Genomic DNA, 18,900 nt, shown 5'->3' with positions numbered 1-18,900 from the left:
CATGTGTTATTTTTCTTTATTTTTTTTTAACGGCCGTCTGGTGTAGTGGTAAGTGACATGGTCACTACACAAGGGGGTCGCGGGTTCGAATCCCGCCAAGGGAAGATATTTGTATGATAAATATAAATGTCTTTTCCAGGGTTATGGATGTCTATTAAATATATGTATGTGTATAATAAAAATCTTACATTTATATCCGTTATCTGGTATTTGTAACACAAGTTCTTTACGAACTTATCACGGGACCAGTTAACGTGGCGTGATTGTTAGTAAATATTTATTTATTTATTTAATATATTTCTCTTGATATACATATTTAAACAAGCGTGCATTTTTAGGGTAAATTTTGTCTTATTTGTGTTCAGCTGCAGTCACGCAAGCGTCCACGAATAAATACTATTTGGACAACCAGAGAAAACTTTATCGCTTCGAGATTTCACTGAAAGGAATCGTCATATTGGCTTTTTAATTACGAGATTAGAGGCACAGCCCACTGAGTTTCTCACCGGATCTTCTCAGTGGGTCGCAATTCCGATTCGGTGGTAGATTCTGCGAAGCACGGCTCTTGTTAGGGCTAGTGTTAACGAATTTCCGATAGAGGCACCCGTCACGTGCGGACGTGCTCATCGTCCACTCGATCGCCCGGTCTTTGTTCGCCCGGCTTTTGTTAGCCCGGCCATTGTTCGCGCGGCCTGTGTTCGTGATACATCTGCCGACTAAGTGCTCTTTCTGGAAGTTTTTATTTGTTTTGTTTCCTTTTGTTGTTTCTGTGTTCGTGGTACATCTGCCGACAAAGTGGTTTCCTGCAAGTATTTATTTGTTTTGTTTCTTTTCGTAATTTCTGTTTTGTTGTGCTTTTTCTTTGTCCTGTAGTAATCGCGCCGCATTGCCACCTGTGTTCAATAGAACCGCTCAGGTCCGAGAAGTTGGGGCCTCGCCGCAAGGCGAGTGTTTTCAAGACCCGGGGCCGCCCCACCTGGGTACTCAGCGATCATGGACGCTGTATTCGCGGAATTCCTCCGACTTCGCCACCCACAGCTCGCCTCGGAGTTTTTGGCCTTCAAGGCCAATCACACTGCGAGCCCTCTCGAGGACTCCGCCGCGCTCGCTGCTCCTGCGTCGCCTGTACCTGCGTGCAGAGCTTCTGCATTGAGCACCGCAGCCTCTGTCGTGCCTGCCGCTCCCGTGTCGCCTATACTGGCGAGAAAAGCTGCTGCGTCGTCCGCCGTGACCATCGTTTCAGCTGAGCGATCATCCGCGGCCTCCGTCGCGCCCTCTAAAACACCTACACTTGCTCGTAGGTCGCCTGCACCCGCCTCCTCGTGCTCCGACTCTGACTCGGACATGGAGGTCGACCTCGCCCCCGCCTCATCGACGGATGGATTCACCCTAGTACAGAAGGGTAAGAAGCGTGCCGCGGAGTCTCGAGCTCCCGCGGCCGCTAAAATTAGCAAAGCCGTGAACGCGTCGCGCCCCCGCCCTCAGACTCCCGTTGCGCCCCCAGCCCGTGCCACTCCGTCGCCGCGTCCGGTGGCACAAAATAAAACCCAGACCCCTCCCCCGGTTATCCTTCAGGAGAAGGCAGCTTGGGATCGAGTTTGCCTGGCCCTTAAGGCCAAAAATATAAATTTCACGAATGCCCGTAACCTCGCGAACGGCATTCAAATTAAGGTTCAAACACCCGACGACCATAGGGCCCTCTCTTCTTACCTCCGTAAGGAGCGTATAAGTTTCCATACGTATACGCTCCAGGAGGAGCGCGAACTCCGCGTTGTAATACGCAGAATCCCTAAAGAGTTAGATGTAGAGCTCGTAAAAGCCGACCTGTTAGAACAAGGCCTACCAGTGAATTCTGTGCACCGTATGCACACCGGTCGCGGTAGGGAGCCATATAATATGGTTCTAGTCGCTCTCCAGCCTACCCCCGAGGGTAAGAAAATCTTTAACACACAGACCGTCTGTAGGCTCTCTGGTATCGCTGTCGAAGCCCCCCATAAAAAAGGCACTCCTAGCCAGTGCCATAACTGTCAATTGTACGGGCACTCTTCCCGTAACTGTCACGCGCGCCCCCGATGTGTTAAGTGTTTGGGCGATCACGCCACGGCCCTCTGCGCTCGCGACCAAAAAACCGCGACGGAACCGCCTAGCTGCGTCCTGTGTCGAACACAGGGTCACCCCGCGAATTACCGTGGTTGCCCCCGAGCCCCTAAAATAAATCGCCGCGTCGCCCGCCAAAACCGCCTCCGAGCTTCCGGCCCAGACATCAAAGCCTCGGCACCCTCTGCGTCGCAGGCTAAGCCAGCGTTCGTTCCGGCGGCGGTGCCCAGTGTCTCGGCCTGGGCAAAACCGCTGCCGTACACGAACACGGCTACAACTCCCTCCTCCGCGATTCGTCCCGCCCCCGCGACTCGTCCTTCTCCCGCGACTTGCCCTCCGACCGCGTCCGATAATCTCGCTTTAGCGATCGACTTCTTTCAGTCGATCAACTTTGAGCGCGTTAACGCTTTGGGCGACGCCATTCGCGCTGCCTCCACTGCACAACACTTTATCGCCGTTGTACAGGAATACGCCGACGTATACGCGTCATTAAATACGTACGTCCTCCCCTCACTCCGCCGGTAATCAATGGCGTATATAAGTAGAATAAAGCCCCTATCCGTAACGATAGGATTTTTTAACGCTTACGGTCTCGCAAATCAACGTGATCAGGTTTCTGACTTTTTGCGTGACCACCAAATTGATATCTTTTTAGTGCAGGAGACCCTACTTAAGCCCGCGCGCCGTGACCCTAAAATCGCGAACTATAACATGGTCAGGAACGACAGGCTCTCTGCCCGTGGTGGTGGTACCGTCATTTACTATAGAAGAGCCCTGCATTGCGTCCCGCTCGATCCTCCCGCGCTCGCTAATATCGAAGCATCAGTGTGCCGAATCTCACTGACGGGACACGCGCCGATCGTTATCGCGTCCGTTTATCTTCCACCGGATAAGATCGTTCTAAGCAGTGATATCGAGGCGCTGCTCGGTATGGGGAGCTCTGTCATTCTGGCGGGCGACCTAAATTGTAAACACATCAGGTGGAACTCACACACCACAACCCCGAATGGCAGGCGGCTTGACGCGTTAGTCGATGATCTCGCCTTCGATATCGTCGCTCCGCTAACCCCGACTCACTACCCGCTAAATATCGCACATCGCCCGGATATACTCGACATAGCGTTATTAAAAAACGTAACTCTGCGCTTACACTCGATCGAAGTAGTTTCAGAGTTAGATTCAGACCACCGTCCCGTCGTTATGAAGCTCGGTCGCGCTCCCGATTCCGTTCCCGTCACGAGGACTGTGGTGGATTGGCACACGCTGGGCATCAGCCTGGCTGAATCTGATCCACCATCGCTCCCGTTTAACCCGGAGTCTATCCCGTCTCCTCAGGATACCGCTGAAGCCATAGACATCTTAACGTCACACATCACCTCGACATTAGATAGGTCATCGAAACAAGTTGTAGCGGAGGACTTCCTTCACCGCTTCAAATTGTCCGACGATATTAGGGAACTCCTTAGAGCTAAGAACGCCTCGATACGCGCCTACGACAGGTATCCTACCGCGGAAAATCGTATTCGAATGCGTGCCCTACAACGCGACGTAAAGTCTCGCATCGCCGAAGTCCGAGATGCCAAATGGTCTGATTTCTTAGAAGGACTCGCGCCCTCCCAAAGGTCTTACTACCGCTTAGCTCGTACTCTCAAATCGGATACGGTAGTAACTATGCCCCCCCTCGTAGGCCCCTCAGGCCGACTCGCGGCATTCGATGATGACGAAAAAGCAGAGCTGCTGGCCGATACATTGCAAACCCAGTGCACGCCCAGCACTCAATCCGTGGACCCTGTTCATGTAGAATTAGTAGACAGTGAGGTAGAACGCAGAGCCTCCTTGCCACCATCGGATGCGTTACCACCCGTCACCCCGATAGAAGTTAAAGACTTGATCAAAGACCTACGTCCTCGCAAGGCTCCCGGTTCCGACGGTATATCTAACCGCGTTATTAAACTTCTACCCGTCCAACTCATCGTGATGTTGGCATCTATTTTCAATGCCGCTATGGCGAACTGTATCTTTCCCGCGGTGTGGAAAGAAGCGGACGTTATCGGCATACATAAACCCGGTAAACCAAAAAATCATCCGACGAGCTACCGCCCGATTAGCCTCCTCATGTCTCTAGGCAAACTGTATGAGCGTCTGCTCTACAAACGCCTCAGAGACTTCGTCTCATCCAAGGGCATTCTTATCGATGAACAATTCGGATTCCGTACAAATCACTCATGCGTTCAACAGGTGCACCGCCTCACGGAGCACATTCTTGTGGGGCTTAATCGACCAAAACCGTTATACACGGGAGCTCTCTTCTTCGACGTCGCAAAAGCGTTCGACAAAGTCTGGCACAATGGTTTGATTTTCAAACTATTCAACATGGGCGTGCCGGATAGTCTCGTGCTCATCATACGGGACTTCTTGTCGAACCGCTCTTTTCGATATCGAGTCGAGGGAACCCGCTCCTCCCCACGACCTCTCACAGCTGGAGTCCCGCAAGGCTCTGTCCTCTCACCCCTCCTATTTAGCTTATTCGTCAACGATATTCCCCGGTCGCCGCCGACCCATTTAGCTTTATTCGCCGACGACACGACTGTTTACTATTCTAGTAGAAATAAGTCCCTAATCGCGAAGAAGCTTCAGAGCGCAGCCCTAGCCCTAGGACAGTGGTTCCGAAAATGGCGCATAGACATCAACCCAGCGAAAAGTACTGCGGTGCTATTTCAGAGGGGAAGCTCCACACGGATTTCCTCCCGGATTAGGAGGAGGAATCTCACACCCCCGATTACTCTCTTTAGACAACCCATACCCTGGGCCAGGAAGGTCAAGTACCTGGGCGTTACCCTGGATGCATCGATGACATTCCGCCCGCATATAAAATCAGTCCGTGACCGTGCCGCGTTTATTCTCGGTAGACTCTACCCCATGATCTGTAAGCGGAGTAAAATGTCCCTTCGGAACAAGGTGACACTTTACAAAACTTGCATAAGGCCCGTCATGACTTACGCGAGTGTGGTGTTCGCTCACGCGGCCCGCACACACATAGACACCCTCCAATCCCTACAATCCCGCTTTTGCAGGTTAGCTGTCGGGGCTCCGTGGTTCGTGAGGAACGTTGACCTACACGACGACCTGGGCCTCGAATCAATTCGGAAATACATGAAGTCAGCGTCGGAACGATACTTCGATAAGGCTATGCGTCATGATAATCGCCTTATCGTTGCCGCCGCTGACTACTCCCCGAATCCTGATCATGCAGGAGCCAGTCACCGTCGACGCCCTAGACACGTCCTTACGGATCCATCAGATCCAATAACCTTTGCATTAGATGCCTTCAGCTCTAATACTAGGGGCAGGCTTAGGGACCCCGGTAACCGTACTCGTCGAACTCGACAAAGAGGTCGACGTGCAACCTAACCCATGCATCAGCCCGCTGAGTTTCTCGCCGGATCTTCTCAGCGGGTCGCGATTCCGATCCGGTAGTAGATTCATTCGCGAAACAATTGCTCTTGAGTTGTTAGGTCTCCTTCGGAGGCGCTCGGGCAGTTGTTAGCAAATCCCACCCCTCTTGGCTGAGCCTTTGCTCGCCCACCTGTCCTGGTGAAACTGGAAAGGCCTTCGGGCCACCAGTAAACTTTCAATCATAAAAAAAAAAAAAATGTTAACGAATTCTCTCAGGTTGAGTCCGTGACCTAGTCGAGCGCGCGTAGCTGGAATAGTTACCAGCGAAAAGGTTGTTGTCCTAATGGCCGTTATAGGCTGACGATCATACGGCCCATCTGAAGGCGTGTCATTTCCGTCACTCATGGGCGTCAGCAATGCCAAAGATATGGCCAATTTTGTTTATTTTTTCTTATTAATTTATTTATGTCTACGCACGCTCTACACATGTGTAATTATTTGATGTGTTATTTTTATAACTCAAAAGTTTTTATTATATTATATGTCAAATCTTTTAACGCATGTTTTTGAGCGTAATAATTATTGATAATAGTGATGTCGTTTTGAGGTCGATTATATACATAGTAAATCGCATTTTGATCCTCACGATACAGGCTATGCCTAGTGTGAGGATCATTTGTTAATATTATATTGTTGATGCTATCTGCGTAATCTCTCAATTTGTTAAATATGTAAATAGTATTCATATGTAAATAGTAAGCCGCTGCCTACCGCTGAGTTACTCCTCATCAGCCTCATCCTCCATCGCTCGTGCACACGAGCATTTTTAAAGCCGCTCCGTGTACTAATAACTAAGGTAAAAGCACCTATTACGGAGGTATTTCGCAAAATTTGAAAGTAAGAAAGAAAAATAAGCATTTGTAAGTATTTCTAAAGATGGAAAAAATTTTCATCGTCAAAAATGGAATTTAAATTTCGTATTACTGTTGAGTCTATGTTTATTTTCTAGAAATTACTTATTTAAAAAAATGTTTTAAATAGCCGGGTCGATTTTCCCTAATACGGAGGTATGATTGAGGTCAGAGCCTATTACTGCGGTAGACGGTTCCTAATACAGAGGGTCAGAAATTATATTTATTAAGTTCCGAACATATAATATTTATTAAGTAAATAATATAAATGTGAAGAACTTAAATTGTAAGTTTTGCATTAATTGACCACTTTTAATGAAATTTATAATACAAATGTACCTAGTAAGTATAACAGTGCATTCACACAGGTCGGCTCGGAAAGAAGAGTACATTTTTAACGCCGTTAAAAGTGATTTGGATTGTATTTTAACATGAGAATTCTAGGGAGTTTCGAATGTATACACATAAATAAAATTGGAGTGTCTGTTTGTAATATTGAAATAACCGCTTTTTACTACATGCATATAAATATATATACGGTACATACACCAAAATAACATTTTTTACAATTTTTGTCTGTCTGTCTGTTTGTTCCGGCTAATCTCTGGAACGACTGGACCGATTTTGACGAGACTTTCACTAATAGATAGCTGATGATACAAGGAGTAACTAAGGTTTTTTAGACTTAAAGTTAATGGTAAACTTAAGGTAAGTGAAGTTTTCGGCTCAATTCAGACATCGGTGGCAACGGCCGGCAGCGATGCGAAGGCCTACCCGATCTTGTGGACCGAATGGTAAACAGTCGACGTCGCCCTAAGCACGTCATTACGGATCTTCCCGATCCATTAACGGTGTCTTAGGTACCTCAAGCACCGGTTACCGTCCTCGCCGAACCCGTCGCTTGCGATGAAGAACTCGAAGAAGAAATCAACCTATAGACGCAGCCCACTGAGTTTCTCACCGGATCTTCTTAGTTGGTCGCGTTTCCGATCCAGTGGTAGATTCTTCGAAGCACTGCTCTTCGTAGGGTCAGTGTTAGCAACACTCCCGGTTTGAGCCCCATGAGATCATCTACACGTCAAGGGGAAGCTGAAATAGCCTGCCAAGGCTATCAGCATTGGTAGGAGAAAAAAAAGGTGCGAAGAGCACTTTCAGCTTTGAAAGAATTTTAAACTTTATCTACATTGTTTTATAGATCAGTATCGCTTGAAAGGATAAAAATGTTCGGTGGATGATGCGGCGGCCGCTGCCACTGCTGTCTGAATAGAGCTATACATATTTAAGATGAACAAAATAGAATTACTTAATGGTAAATTTATTGAGGACTGCTTAGGAACAAACAAACAAAGCATTTGCTTGACCATCTGTGAATGTTTCACAGATGGTCATCTGTGAATGTAAACAAAAGATAAGAAAGTTTAATAGTTTTATGAATGAGTCTTTGTGCCTTTACCGACTCAATAGAAATATCTGTACGGGATTTCTGGGAATCTGTCATAAATGGTTCATAAAAACAAATCGCTATACCCGAAATTGACGCTATAGTATCCAAAGTCACTCTTACCGAATGAATTTCTTAGGAAAGTATGCTTTAAATTCAAGGGACGTAAGTTCGACGTTGCTATAACCGAGGTCGTTATTAATGAAATCCACTGTATTTAATATATTTAAATAACCTTTCACTTGTACACTATTCCCCTCTTATACATCGTATTTCTCTCTGAAAAGGGTTTGCTGGAAGAAAACTCATTAAGAGTTAAGCTCGCCTTTGTACATAGTATTTAGACATTCTTTAAATCTGTTTTTATTGTATTATCTTTTTGTGTAAAATAAGTATAAATAACCTTTCTATTATGTAAGGTTTATGATTATTTATATTAATATGATTATATAGAGTGTAAGGTTTCTGATTATTTATATGATTATATAGAGTCCTGTACATATTAAGAATTATTATTAAATATGAGGTTTATATTGCAAACCATTAAAATATTGTTAAGTTATAAATTCAACAGTTGACAAATGTCGTCAATAGATGTCACAGGCTAACAAAATTACATCGCGGTAGCGTTGTGTGTAAAAATTTGTATAAGAAGTCCAAAGTAATTATGAATAAATCAAGAACCAAACGCATCAATGTAAAATTGGCAGATTAAAGCAAAGTGTGAACAAAGTTAGCCTGTTTAATTTATATGTCTGACACCCAAAAGGTCAGAAGCGGGATAAATAAGGCTCTAGAAAACTAACCTTACTACGCCCACGGATCGGTAAAACGTAAGTTATTATTAATTATTTACATCTGATTCAGTGATATTGAAAATTCTGATGGTTGTGATTTTTTTTTTTTTATATGAATTTTCTTTGTCTTGTTCCTCTTCATAATACAAACCCGCACTGAGTCATTTTTTATTATTGCCTTGTAACCGATCAGTGCAAGCGCACTGAACAATCGACCACGTAATGATCACATGTGCGTTGGGTTGAATAAACCAATGACGAAGAACCAATGAAGAAATCAATGACGATTATAACTTTGACTTAATATAAGTAATTAAACTTAAAACAACAAATTCATTCTACCCACCTGCCGTTTTATTTACATGGTGACGAAAAAGTTAAGGGTTTTATAGGCTCTATTAGAATCTAACGACACTCGTTATTGCATTGGTTTAAATGTTTACATAAATATATTAGAGTGCGTCAGGTCTTTGGAAATACATGATTTTCGATGAATGCACATGCATAATAAAGTTTATTTTCTTTTCTGTTCCCCGTTCCACGAGGAGTCCTCTTCTAGCTTTTCGGAATGTACCCGATATTATGCCATTTAAATTACCCTATTCTACTTTTTGCAATTATTAAACCCGGTTAAAGCAGTTTATAATTATCATCATTCTAAGCTCCACAATGTGAGTTTCAGTTACGCTCATCATCTGTGACGTGGAGGACGACACTAGCCGAGGAGAAGGGTCTGGTGCTCGGCTAGTAAGAGGAAGTGGCTTAATGATAAAAGGAGCCCATGTGCTTAGTCGAGGGGAAGGACTAACACATAGGGAATGACCAAGGAGCATCCGAGGCTGAGGATGTAGGTCACATGTGCTTAGTCGAGGGGAAGGGCTAACACATGGGAGTGACCAAGGAGCATCCAAGGCTGAGGGTGTAGGTCAACAGGGAAGGATTGGGAGGATGAGCTCGCGGATAGAGCAAGGAGCATCCGAGGTTAGGATGTAGGGTCCATGTGCTTAGTCGAGGGGAAGGACTAACACATGGGAGTGACCAAGGAGCATCCGAGGTTAAGGATGTAGGTCAACAGGAAAGGATTAGGAGGATGTGCTCGAGGATAGAGCATGGAGCATCCGAGGTTGAGGATGTAGGGCGACAGGAAAGAATTAGAAGGAGGAGCTCGAGCATAGAGCAATATGTAACATTTGATAAAATGGACAAGGACACGATGATTCGAAGAGAACGGTTGCGTGGAAAGCGATCGAGTGAACGACGATCGCGTAAGCAGCGGTCGAGCAGGCAACAATCAAGCGGCTCTGATGACAGGGACGAATACGAAAGAAGGAGATGGAAAACAAGGACAAGGACAGGACAGAGGAGACGGCATGTGTCTTCCTCTTCAGGATCTGATATGGGGTCACCGCAGCTTCCGCGCAAGGTTGAGCGTGGTAAGGAGGACGACGGTTCAGATACAAAGGTATTAGTAGATAAATTCTTGAATATTCTTGACAAAATAAAAGGTTCAGATAAGCCCAAACTTACGTTCAACACAAATGTTATCCCCGAATTTGACCCAATGGCAAAGGAACAAACTATCCTTACTTGGCTGACGAAAGTGGAAGAATGAGCTCACATATATGGGTGGGAAGACAGGGAAATTATCCACTATTCCTTGCCCAAGCTTTCTGGTGTCGCTAAAACTTGGTATCAGGGCTTATCTAGCCTATTATTTTACATGGACTGAGTGGAAACAAAAACTTATAGAATCTTTTCCCCAAAGCGAGAACTATGCTGAGTTATTGCATAAAATGTTAGCAAAAACAGTTAGATACGGTGAGTCGTTTGAACATTACTATCATGCGAAAATGAACTTGTTAAATAGTTGCAAAATTTATGGCAAGGAAGTGGTAGACTGTTTGCTGTACGGGGTTGAAGATCGTGCCGTTAAAGTGGGTGCTCAAGCCGCTCAATTTAAGCAACCTGAGCAAGTGCTCAAATACTTTAGAACCGTGAAGGTAGGCAAAGTTCGTGACTCCATTAACGATGCCAACCTGAAAAAAACAAATCAATCTGGCACGAGCAGGGCGGGCCCTAGTAATAACGGAATCCGTTGCTTCAATTGCAACGAAATAGGTCACCCTAGCTTTAAATGTACAAAACTTATCGCGAAGTGTACGACCTGCGGGAGGATTGGTCATTAGGCGATTAACTGTTTAAAAAAATAAAACTCCGATTAATAAAGACGATAGTCAGGCCTTAGATAAAAATAATGAACAAAAACAAGTATCTAATGTAACTGGCGATGATAGTGCTATTGATAAATATATACTGGATATAAAGATTAACAACTCAGGGGTCAAGTGTCATGTAGATTTAGGGAGTCAATGCTCGTTAATTAGACAGAGTACCGCTAAGGAGTTGAACCTGAATATCGATGTGAGGGAAGGTATGCCGGTATTAAGAGGAATAGGAGGAAACCTGACTTGCCCTTTAGGTGTAGCTACCGTGAGTGTAGAAGTTCAAGGGTTAAAAAAAACTATTGAAATATATGTAGTAGAAGATTATGTACTAAGTTACTCTGCATTACTTGGACATTCCTTTACAGAGAAGCCTGATATTATAATGACTAAAACGCCGACTAAGATCGTATTTGAAAGACTCGCGTGTACTAAAATAAGACTCATAGTGGAAGATGACACGGAAATAGATGGTAACGTTGTACGTCCCATAATTGTTAATGCTGATGGGCAGGGAAACGGTAGCATCTACGTCCATGGCTCGTTAAGGGGTGCTGAAGGAAAAGAGTACTATCTTTTTCCCGGTACGTACGAGATAAAAGACAGCCGCACAGCGCTTTTAATTTATAATGCCTCGTCAAACAAGGTTTGTATAAAGAAGGACACTCTCTTAACACGAGCACTGCGTAATACGCATCCAACACCTTTTTTCCAATCTTGTAGCGTTCTTACCGATAGGGGACTGGATGAAGAGATCAGTTGCAATCCTGAGCTAACAAAACAGCAGCCCGAAGAACTACAAAAGTTATTATTTCAGCATAGCGATTGCTTCTCAAGTGGGCTCAAGGACCTTGGGTTTACCAACATCACTGAGATGGTTATCGACCTTAACGACACGGAACCAGTCGTGTATCGCCCATGCCGTATGTCACATACTGAGCGACAATTAGTAAGAGACATGGTTAAGGAGATGGTAGATAATGGTAGAGCTAGGGAGTCATCTTCATCATATGCCAGTCCTATAGTCCTGGTACAAAAAAAAGAATAGTGAGAAACGATTGTATGTGGACTATCGAGCTCTAAACAGAAAGCCCAAAAAGGAACACTACCCCCTACCAAGAGTCGAGGATCAGTTGGACCTATTATCCGGTAACACCCTATTTACGTCATTGGACCTTGCTTCCGGGTACTATCAAACACCAGTCGCCGAGGCCTCCCGTAGTAAAACTGCCTTTGTAACACTTGATGGGCAGTATGAATACAACCGCATGCCTTTCGGACTAGTTAATGCACCATCTGTGTTCCAAAGGACAATCCATAAAATATTAAAGGAGGCCCAAATTAAATATGCTGTTCTCTACATGGATGACATACTGATACCATCCAAGGATTTTAGGGAAGGCATCCAAAGACTAGGCGAAGTTCTCACACTGAAATTAAGTAAGTGCTATTTCTTTTTGAATGTCATAGACTTTCTAGGGTTTGAAGTGAGTGCTAATGGTATCCGCCCAGGTAGTAAAGAAAAAACTGAAGCCGTCTCAAAATTCCCAACACCTACCAATCAGCACGAATTGCGTCAATTTCTGGGTATGTCTGGGTTCTTCAGACGGTTTATACAGGGATATGTTACGATAACTGCACCGTTAACGGATTTACTGAAGAAAGACGCTAACTGGGGTTGGCCGAACAGGATCAGGCGTTCACAGGCACTAAAAGCGCTCTGGTGGAGTGACCGGTGCTAGCTCTATACGATCCTAAGTCCGAAACCGAGCTACATACGGACGCTTGCAAAGAAGGCCTAGCGGGTATTTTACTGCAGCGTAACTGTAATGGTGCATTGCAACCAGTTTCCTACTTCAGCAGGAAAACTACCGCTGACGAACGCAAGTTTCATTCGTACGAGCTCGAAACTTTGGCGGTCATTGCATCTCTCAATCAGTTTAGGGTTTATTTAGTGGGAATACCATTTAAAATCTTGACCGATTGCAATGCACTCAGGTCCACTCTAACTAAGCGTGACTTGATACCTCGCATAGCTAGGTGGTGGGTCCAACTTCAGAAGTACGACTGTACAATCGAGTACCGGCCTGGTGTTAGCATGGCACACGCGAATGCCCTAAGCAGAAACCCAGTCAATTCTTCTTCAGGTAACACATGTACTAGATGTTTTACAAATACAGCAAATCGAACAGGACTGGATTACGACGGTACAAACTGCAGATGACGAGATAAATAAAATCAAAAGGATTCTTTCTGACCCTTCATCGGCGGAGGTAGCGGACATACACAAAAACTACAGACTGAAGAATGTCCATGTTTACCGCGTGGTAGGTGACGAAATAAAATGGCTGGTACCCAAAAGTGTACGCTGGCAAATTTTAAAAATGAACCACGATGACGTTGGCCATTGTGGTTTTGAAAGAACCCTACAGCGCATCCGAGGCCATTATTGGTTCGCGAAAATGCGGCGTCTCGTCCGGAAGTATGTTACCTCCTGCCTTGAGTGCGCGTACCACAAAGCTCCAGGTGATAAACGAGAAGGAGAACTCCACCCAATCGAAAAGATAAAGGTACGAGTTTCACCAGTAAGGCGTTTCAAGATTTTACGACCTCTTACGGGATCAAACATATTGTAAATGCCGTTGCAACGCCTCGAGCAAACGGGCAAGTAGAAAGGTTTAATAGAACGATTTTAGATGCTCTATCGACAGCCAATCACGGCGGCGACGACAAGTCGTGGGACAACCACATCACTGATATACAGGTTGGTATGAACACAGCTCGACATAAAACTACCCAAAAGAGCCCCTCTGAGCTACTATTTGGATTTAACATAATTAATAGAACGGAAAGCATACTTAGTACGGTAATCAATGACACCCTAAATAGGACTCCCATTGAGGAATTGGCGGAAGTCAGACAACAGGCTAGTAAAAAAAAAAAAAAACAGCAACAAGTTAAAGATGCAGTCAATTTTAATAAGCATAGGAAACCAGCGAGGCAGTACCAAGAAGGGGATTTAGTACGCTTAGCAAGGCAGGCTCCGCACGATGGAAAATCTCAAAAGCTCTCTGTTAAGTACCAAGGCCCTTATCGTATACTAAAGGTTCTTCCCAATGATAGGTTCGTGGTAGAAGATATACCAATGACTCGCAAAAAAGGTAGAAGGTATGAAGCAGTTGTATCTATTGATAAGATTCAGCCTTGGATGTCGTTCTGTAGAGAATTAGAATCTGATGAATCTAGTTATAGTGTTGATGACAGTGATTACATACTTGATTACTCAGTTTATGTTTGACATTTAGTTACTTAAGAAAGAAATTGTTATTTTAATTATTATTTTGATAGAACTTAAAACCATGGAAACGATTTAGCGATAGATATGTGTATGTACTTAGTATTTATAGCAAAAAAAATGTTTAAAAAAAATGTTACACGTCATATATAAACCTAGTGTATAATTAATTGCATTTATTATTATTATTTTTTTTGTAACATATATATTTTGTTTTTTTTTCTTGATCTCAAAGCGAAGGGTCTCGCTTTAGGTAGGATGGCCGAGCTGTAAGGTTTATGATTATTTATATTAATATGATTATATAGAGTGTAAGGTTTCTGATTATTTATATGATTATATAGAGTCCTGTACATATTAAGAATTATTATTAAATATGAGGTTTATATTGCAAACCATTAAAATATTGTTAAGTTATAAATTCAACAGTTGACAAATGTCGTCAATAGATGTCACAGGCTAACAAAATTACATCGCGGTAGCGTTGTGTGTAAAAATTTGTATAAGAAGTCCAAAGTAATTATGAATAAATCAAGAACCAAACGCATCAATGTAAAATTGGCAGATTAAAGCAAAGTGTGAACAAAGTTAGCCTGTTTAATTTATATGTCTGACACCCAAAAATTATTTCTATGGAATCCTAAAACTTGTAATTTTATGTTCTATGAATATGACCGTAATAGGAGATCATAGAACCTAACACAGAGTTACCTGGAAATAACTACCACCGTAATAGGAAAACTACTCGTATTTTTTTAATCCTAATTCTGACCTATCAAAATTTCGATAAACAAAGAATGTAAATACTTAATCAAACGATAACAGTTTTTTGGCCCAGATGTGTAAAACTCAAGTCAACAGTTATACAAAATAAATGATTTGTGATTAATTAAAATACACCTTCCTATTTTTACCCCTTTTAAGAAACCAACGTTTTGCACTCGACAGTTTTCATATTTAACTAGATTTTTAATGAATAATACATACCGCAGAATATGGTTTCTAATTTACAAGATTAATAATTATTCCAACTAAACTTGGAACTAATTCAATAACTTAATAAATTGAAAGTTATAAACAATTAAATATGCCCAGTATATTTCCTATTTCGGAGTTATACCACCGTATTAGGATTGATCTATAAAATTCGTACCGTATTACGGCGGTATTTTGTTACTGATTTTTTGAGTAAAAAATGAGTTACATATATGAAACAAGCTATTTAAAAAGTAAGTATAATAGTAGGAAAATGCTATAAATAACACATTAACAAAGTTGAACGACTTATTAATACAAAAAACTTAGTTTCTAAATATTAGTGTACTTATTTTTTTGTTCCGCGTTTGTATGGAAACTCCTCCCACGTTGATGCCGTGCTACAAACTGATAGATCTTGTAGTGTTGTTTATATGCTACACTTGAAAATGTCAGTTATGTTATGAAGTAATAGATTTAGAATAAATAGATTCCGTTTTGGTGAGCTTAAACTGAATAAAACAAGAATAAATGTCGAAAATAGAAATACCACCGTAATAGGAAGCGATTTTGACTACCGCCGTATTAGGAGCTTTTACCTTACTAAAACATTTTTTTAAATTCAATACGTACTTAAAATATACACGAACGACCTCCGCGACGAAGGAATAATGCCGTGTAAGAAAAATGAAACCCATAAGTTACGTAAGTGCTGATAGTACTGTCAGCACACGCGGATACTACCGGCCTATTTATTTCAGCCGTGAAATTTTAAGTTCTACAATTGAGCCTTCTACGAGCCTCGAGGGGCATGGTGGCAGTTACCTCATGATTTATTCAGTTATGATACAGTGAACTGAACACCAATAGCACGTGAAAAGATTTTTCTCAACTAACGTTGGAACGTTGCGGTAGGCAGCGGCTTGGCTCTGCCCCTGGCATTGCTGAAGTCCATGGGCGACGGTAACCACTCACCATCAGGTGGGCCGTATGCTCGTCTGCCTACAAGAGCAATAAAAAAAAAAAAAAAAAAAAACCTCTGGGTCTGCGGAGGGACTTCGGTTCCCTCTGTATTTTGTACCGTATGTTCCATGGGGAGTGCTCTGAGGAATTGTTCGAGATGATACCGGCATCTCGTTTTTACCATCGCACCGCCCGCCACCGGAGTAGAGTTCATCCGTACTACCTGGAGCCACTGCGGTCATCCACAGTGCGTTTCCAGAGGTCTTTTTTGCCACGTACCATCCGGCTATGGTATGAGCTCCCCTCCACGGTGTTTCCCGAGCGCTATGACATGTCCTTCTTCAAACGAGGCTTGTGGAGAGTATTAAGCTGAAGTCCATGGGCGACGGTAACCACTCACCATCAGGTGGGCCGTATGCTCGTCTGCATACAATGGCAATAAAAAAAAAAGAAAAAAATAACTAAAAAAGGAAAAGAGAAAAGAGTGTCTTCCCAGAAAAACTTGGCGCCGCTCAGTAGAGCAGAAATAGGGCGTCTTGGGCATGACCTGGGAGGAGCTAGAACAGACTGCCCAAGACCCACGCAAATGGAAGAATTTGATTCAAGCCCTGCACTCTAGCAGAGGGTAATAGGAAAGAAATGAAGAAGAAGAAGAAGAAGAAGAAGTACTTCAATGGATAGGTCTAGATCAATTTCGTATCTTTAAAAAACTTGCTAAAGAACATCAATCGTTTTTCACGTAGTTTTTTTTATTGCTTACATGGGTGAATGAGCTCACAGTCCACCTGGTGTTAAGTGGATACTGGAGCCCATAGACATCTACAACGTAAATGCGCCACCCACCTTGAGATATAAGTTCTAAGGTCTCAGTATAGTTATAACGGTTGCCCCGCCCTTCAAACAAAAACGCATTACTGCTTCACGGCAGAATTAGGCAGGGCGGTGGTACCTACCCGTGCGGACTCACAAGAGGTCCTACCACCAGTAAAAAAGCTTTAACTATTTGCGGTGGCCCTAATAAATCATGCTATGTATTGTTGCGACTACAACCTTGTTGCTGGTTTCACGATTGCGTTCAGTTGGCAGTTGTCGAGATGTCGCATAGCTTTTGTGACGCATGGACGCTTAGGTTGTGGATACGTTGGAAGAGCGGACGGTAAAATTTCGACAACAGCTAGCCGCTACCCGCGGCTTAGTTCACGTGCTTATGGGATAGTGTTGTAGATTTTCATAAAATTTAGTATACAGGGGATTTCGGGGGCGATAAATCGATCTACCTACGATTTATTTTCAGAAAATGTTGTTTTATTCGTGTTTTCAATAATCAACTCCTCCCGACATCTATTGGCGAATAATAATACTATTTTTCTTAATTGAGGGCAACTAACCGCTTTAAAGACACAACAAGATGGCGTTATCAAAAATAAACCTAGTCATCATCTAGTAAAATTTATTCAGCAAAGAGCCGAGGTCTGTATTAGGTTCAAAGACCTGTATTACTGATCTCTAGACTCCCTCCTTCCTAAATTTAGTTAGGTTATGTTGTGAGCAGATGTCGAGAGTTTATTAAGTGTTATTATTTAAGTAGGTCACTATGCGTATGTGTGCGCGCTCGCGTGTGTATTTGTGTAAGAGGTTTCTCATGAAAAGTCCGATTTCTCTTAACCGACTTCGAAATACTGGGCGTTTTCAATGTGTGTAGCTGCGCTCGTGCGTTAGAACAGTGGCCCGGACATTAGTCACACGTTTCGCCCGTCGATCGTCGTCGCTATATCTGTGACAGCTCCGCTAATGCATCTCTCAGCGCTCTTTATAAGTATCAGCTTTAAAATATTAATCGCATCGACATTCCAAACGTGCGGCAGGAGATTAAATCGCGATTAGCCAGAATTCCTTTTTAGCATCGTTGTAGCTCATCGCGTCGTATGTCACTGTATCAAGGTAAAAGCTTCACGTAGACAGAAGATAGATAGTAGACGAATTTTAAAAGGCACAGATTAGTTGTTAATCTTGTTGAGTTGAACAGTTCTTGTCGTTGGTGAAGAAAGGATAAAGAAATCCATCTAGGATCAAAAGATCCCATAATCAATTATACTGTATCAGAATCTTTTTTTTTTTTTTTTTTATTGCGTAGATGAGTGGACGAGCTCATAGCCCACCTGGTGTTAAGTGGTTGCCAGAGCCCATAGAAATCTACAACGTAAATGCTGCCACTCACCTTGAGATATGAGTGATTTCTAATGTCTCAGCATAGTTACAACGGCTACGCCACCCTTCAGACCGAAACGAATTACTGCTTCATGGCAGAAATAGGCGGGTTGGAGGTACCTACCCGCGCGGACACACAAGAAGTCTTACCACCAGTAATTACACAAATTATAATTTAAGCGGGTTTGATTTTCAGTACACGATGTATTCCTTCACCGTGGAAGTTAATCGTGAACATTTATTAAGTAGGTACGTATTTTATTAGAAAAATTGTTACACGCCTGGGATTCGAACACTGGTGCATCGCTCAACATTAATAAGCCGGACGTCTTATTCTTTAGGCCACGACGACTTTAACTTGTAGGTGGTTATGTGAGCTGAAAATCACGCGGAATGTTTAGTACAATCTTTGAGTAATATAAGCCGTTCTTTCCATAGCAGACGTGGTGCTACCAAATTCCGATTTGAAGGTTAGTATATACCTTCCAATCTGACTGGGACTTCATCTTTTATTGGTCTATAAAGAAATACGAGTGCCCCTGATCACATATTGGCAATGCCAGGGACGCAGTCAAGTAGCTACCTGCCGTTGAGT

The 18,900-nt window shown here is 43.2% G+C and overlaps 1 protein-coding gene and 1 long non-coding RNA gene across 2 annotated transcripts; both read left to right on the top strand.

The window, feature by feature from the left end:
* The first annotated feature begins 8,264 nt into the window (after nt 1-8,264).
* Nucleotides 8,265-9,967, top strand: LOC134199223 (uncharacterized). Its single transcript, XR_009973606.1, has 2 exons — nt 8,265-8,678; nt 9,325-9,967. It is a non-coding gene; the product is annotated as an uncharacterized LOC134199223 (long non-coding RNA).
* Nucleotides 9,968-10,038: 71 nt separating this feature from the next.
* Nucleotides 10,039-14,162, top strand: LOC134199211 (uncharacterized). Its single transcript, XM_062669577.1, has 6 exons — nt 10,039-10,104; nt 11,031-11,132; nt 12,118-12,304; nt 12,377-12,570; nt 13,012-13,195; nt 13,561-14,162. The coding sequence occupies exons 1-6, from the start codon at nt 10,039-10,041 to the stop codon at nt 14,160-14,162; spliced, it is 1,335 nt and encodes a 444-aa protein (XP_062525561.1).
* Nucleotides 14,163-18,900: the final 4,738 nt, after the last annotated feature.

Source organism: Bombyx mori, chromosome 8 (genome assembly GCF_030269925.1).
Source record: "Bombyx mori chromosome 8, ASM3026992v2".
NCBI lineage: Eukaryota > Metazoa > Arthropoda > Insecta > Lepidoptera > Bombycidae > Bombyx > Bombyx mori.
This window is presented reverse-complemented; position numbering and strand designations above follow the sequence as displayed.

Bases quoted from the DNA above. Each gene is read 5' to 3' on its own strand.
- LOC134199211 (XM_062669577.1), top strand. From the start codon at position 10,039: ATGGGGTCACCGCAGCTTCCGCGCAAGGTTGAGCGTGGTAAGGAGGAC. The intron at 12,571-13,011 runs GCACTAAAAGCG...ATTCTTCTTCAG, and splicing joins ACAGGATCAGGCGTTCACAG to GTAACACATGTACTAGATGT. The intron at 13,196-13,560 runs GTGACGAAATAA...GAACGATTTTAG, and splicing joins CCATGTTTACCGCGTGGTAG to ATGCTCTATCGACAGCCAAT.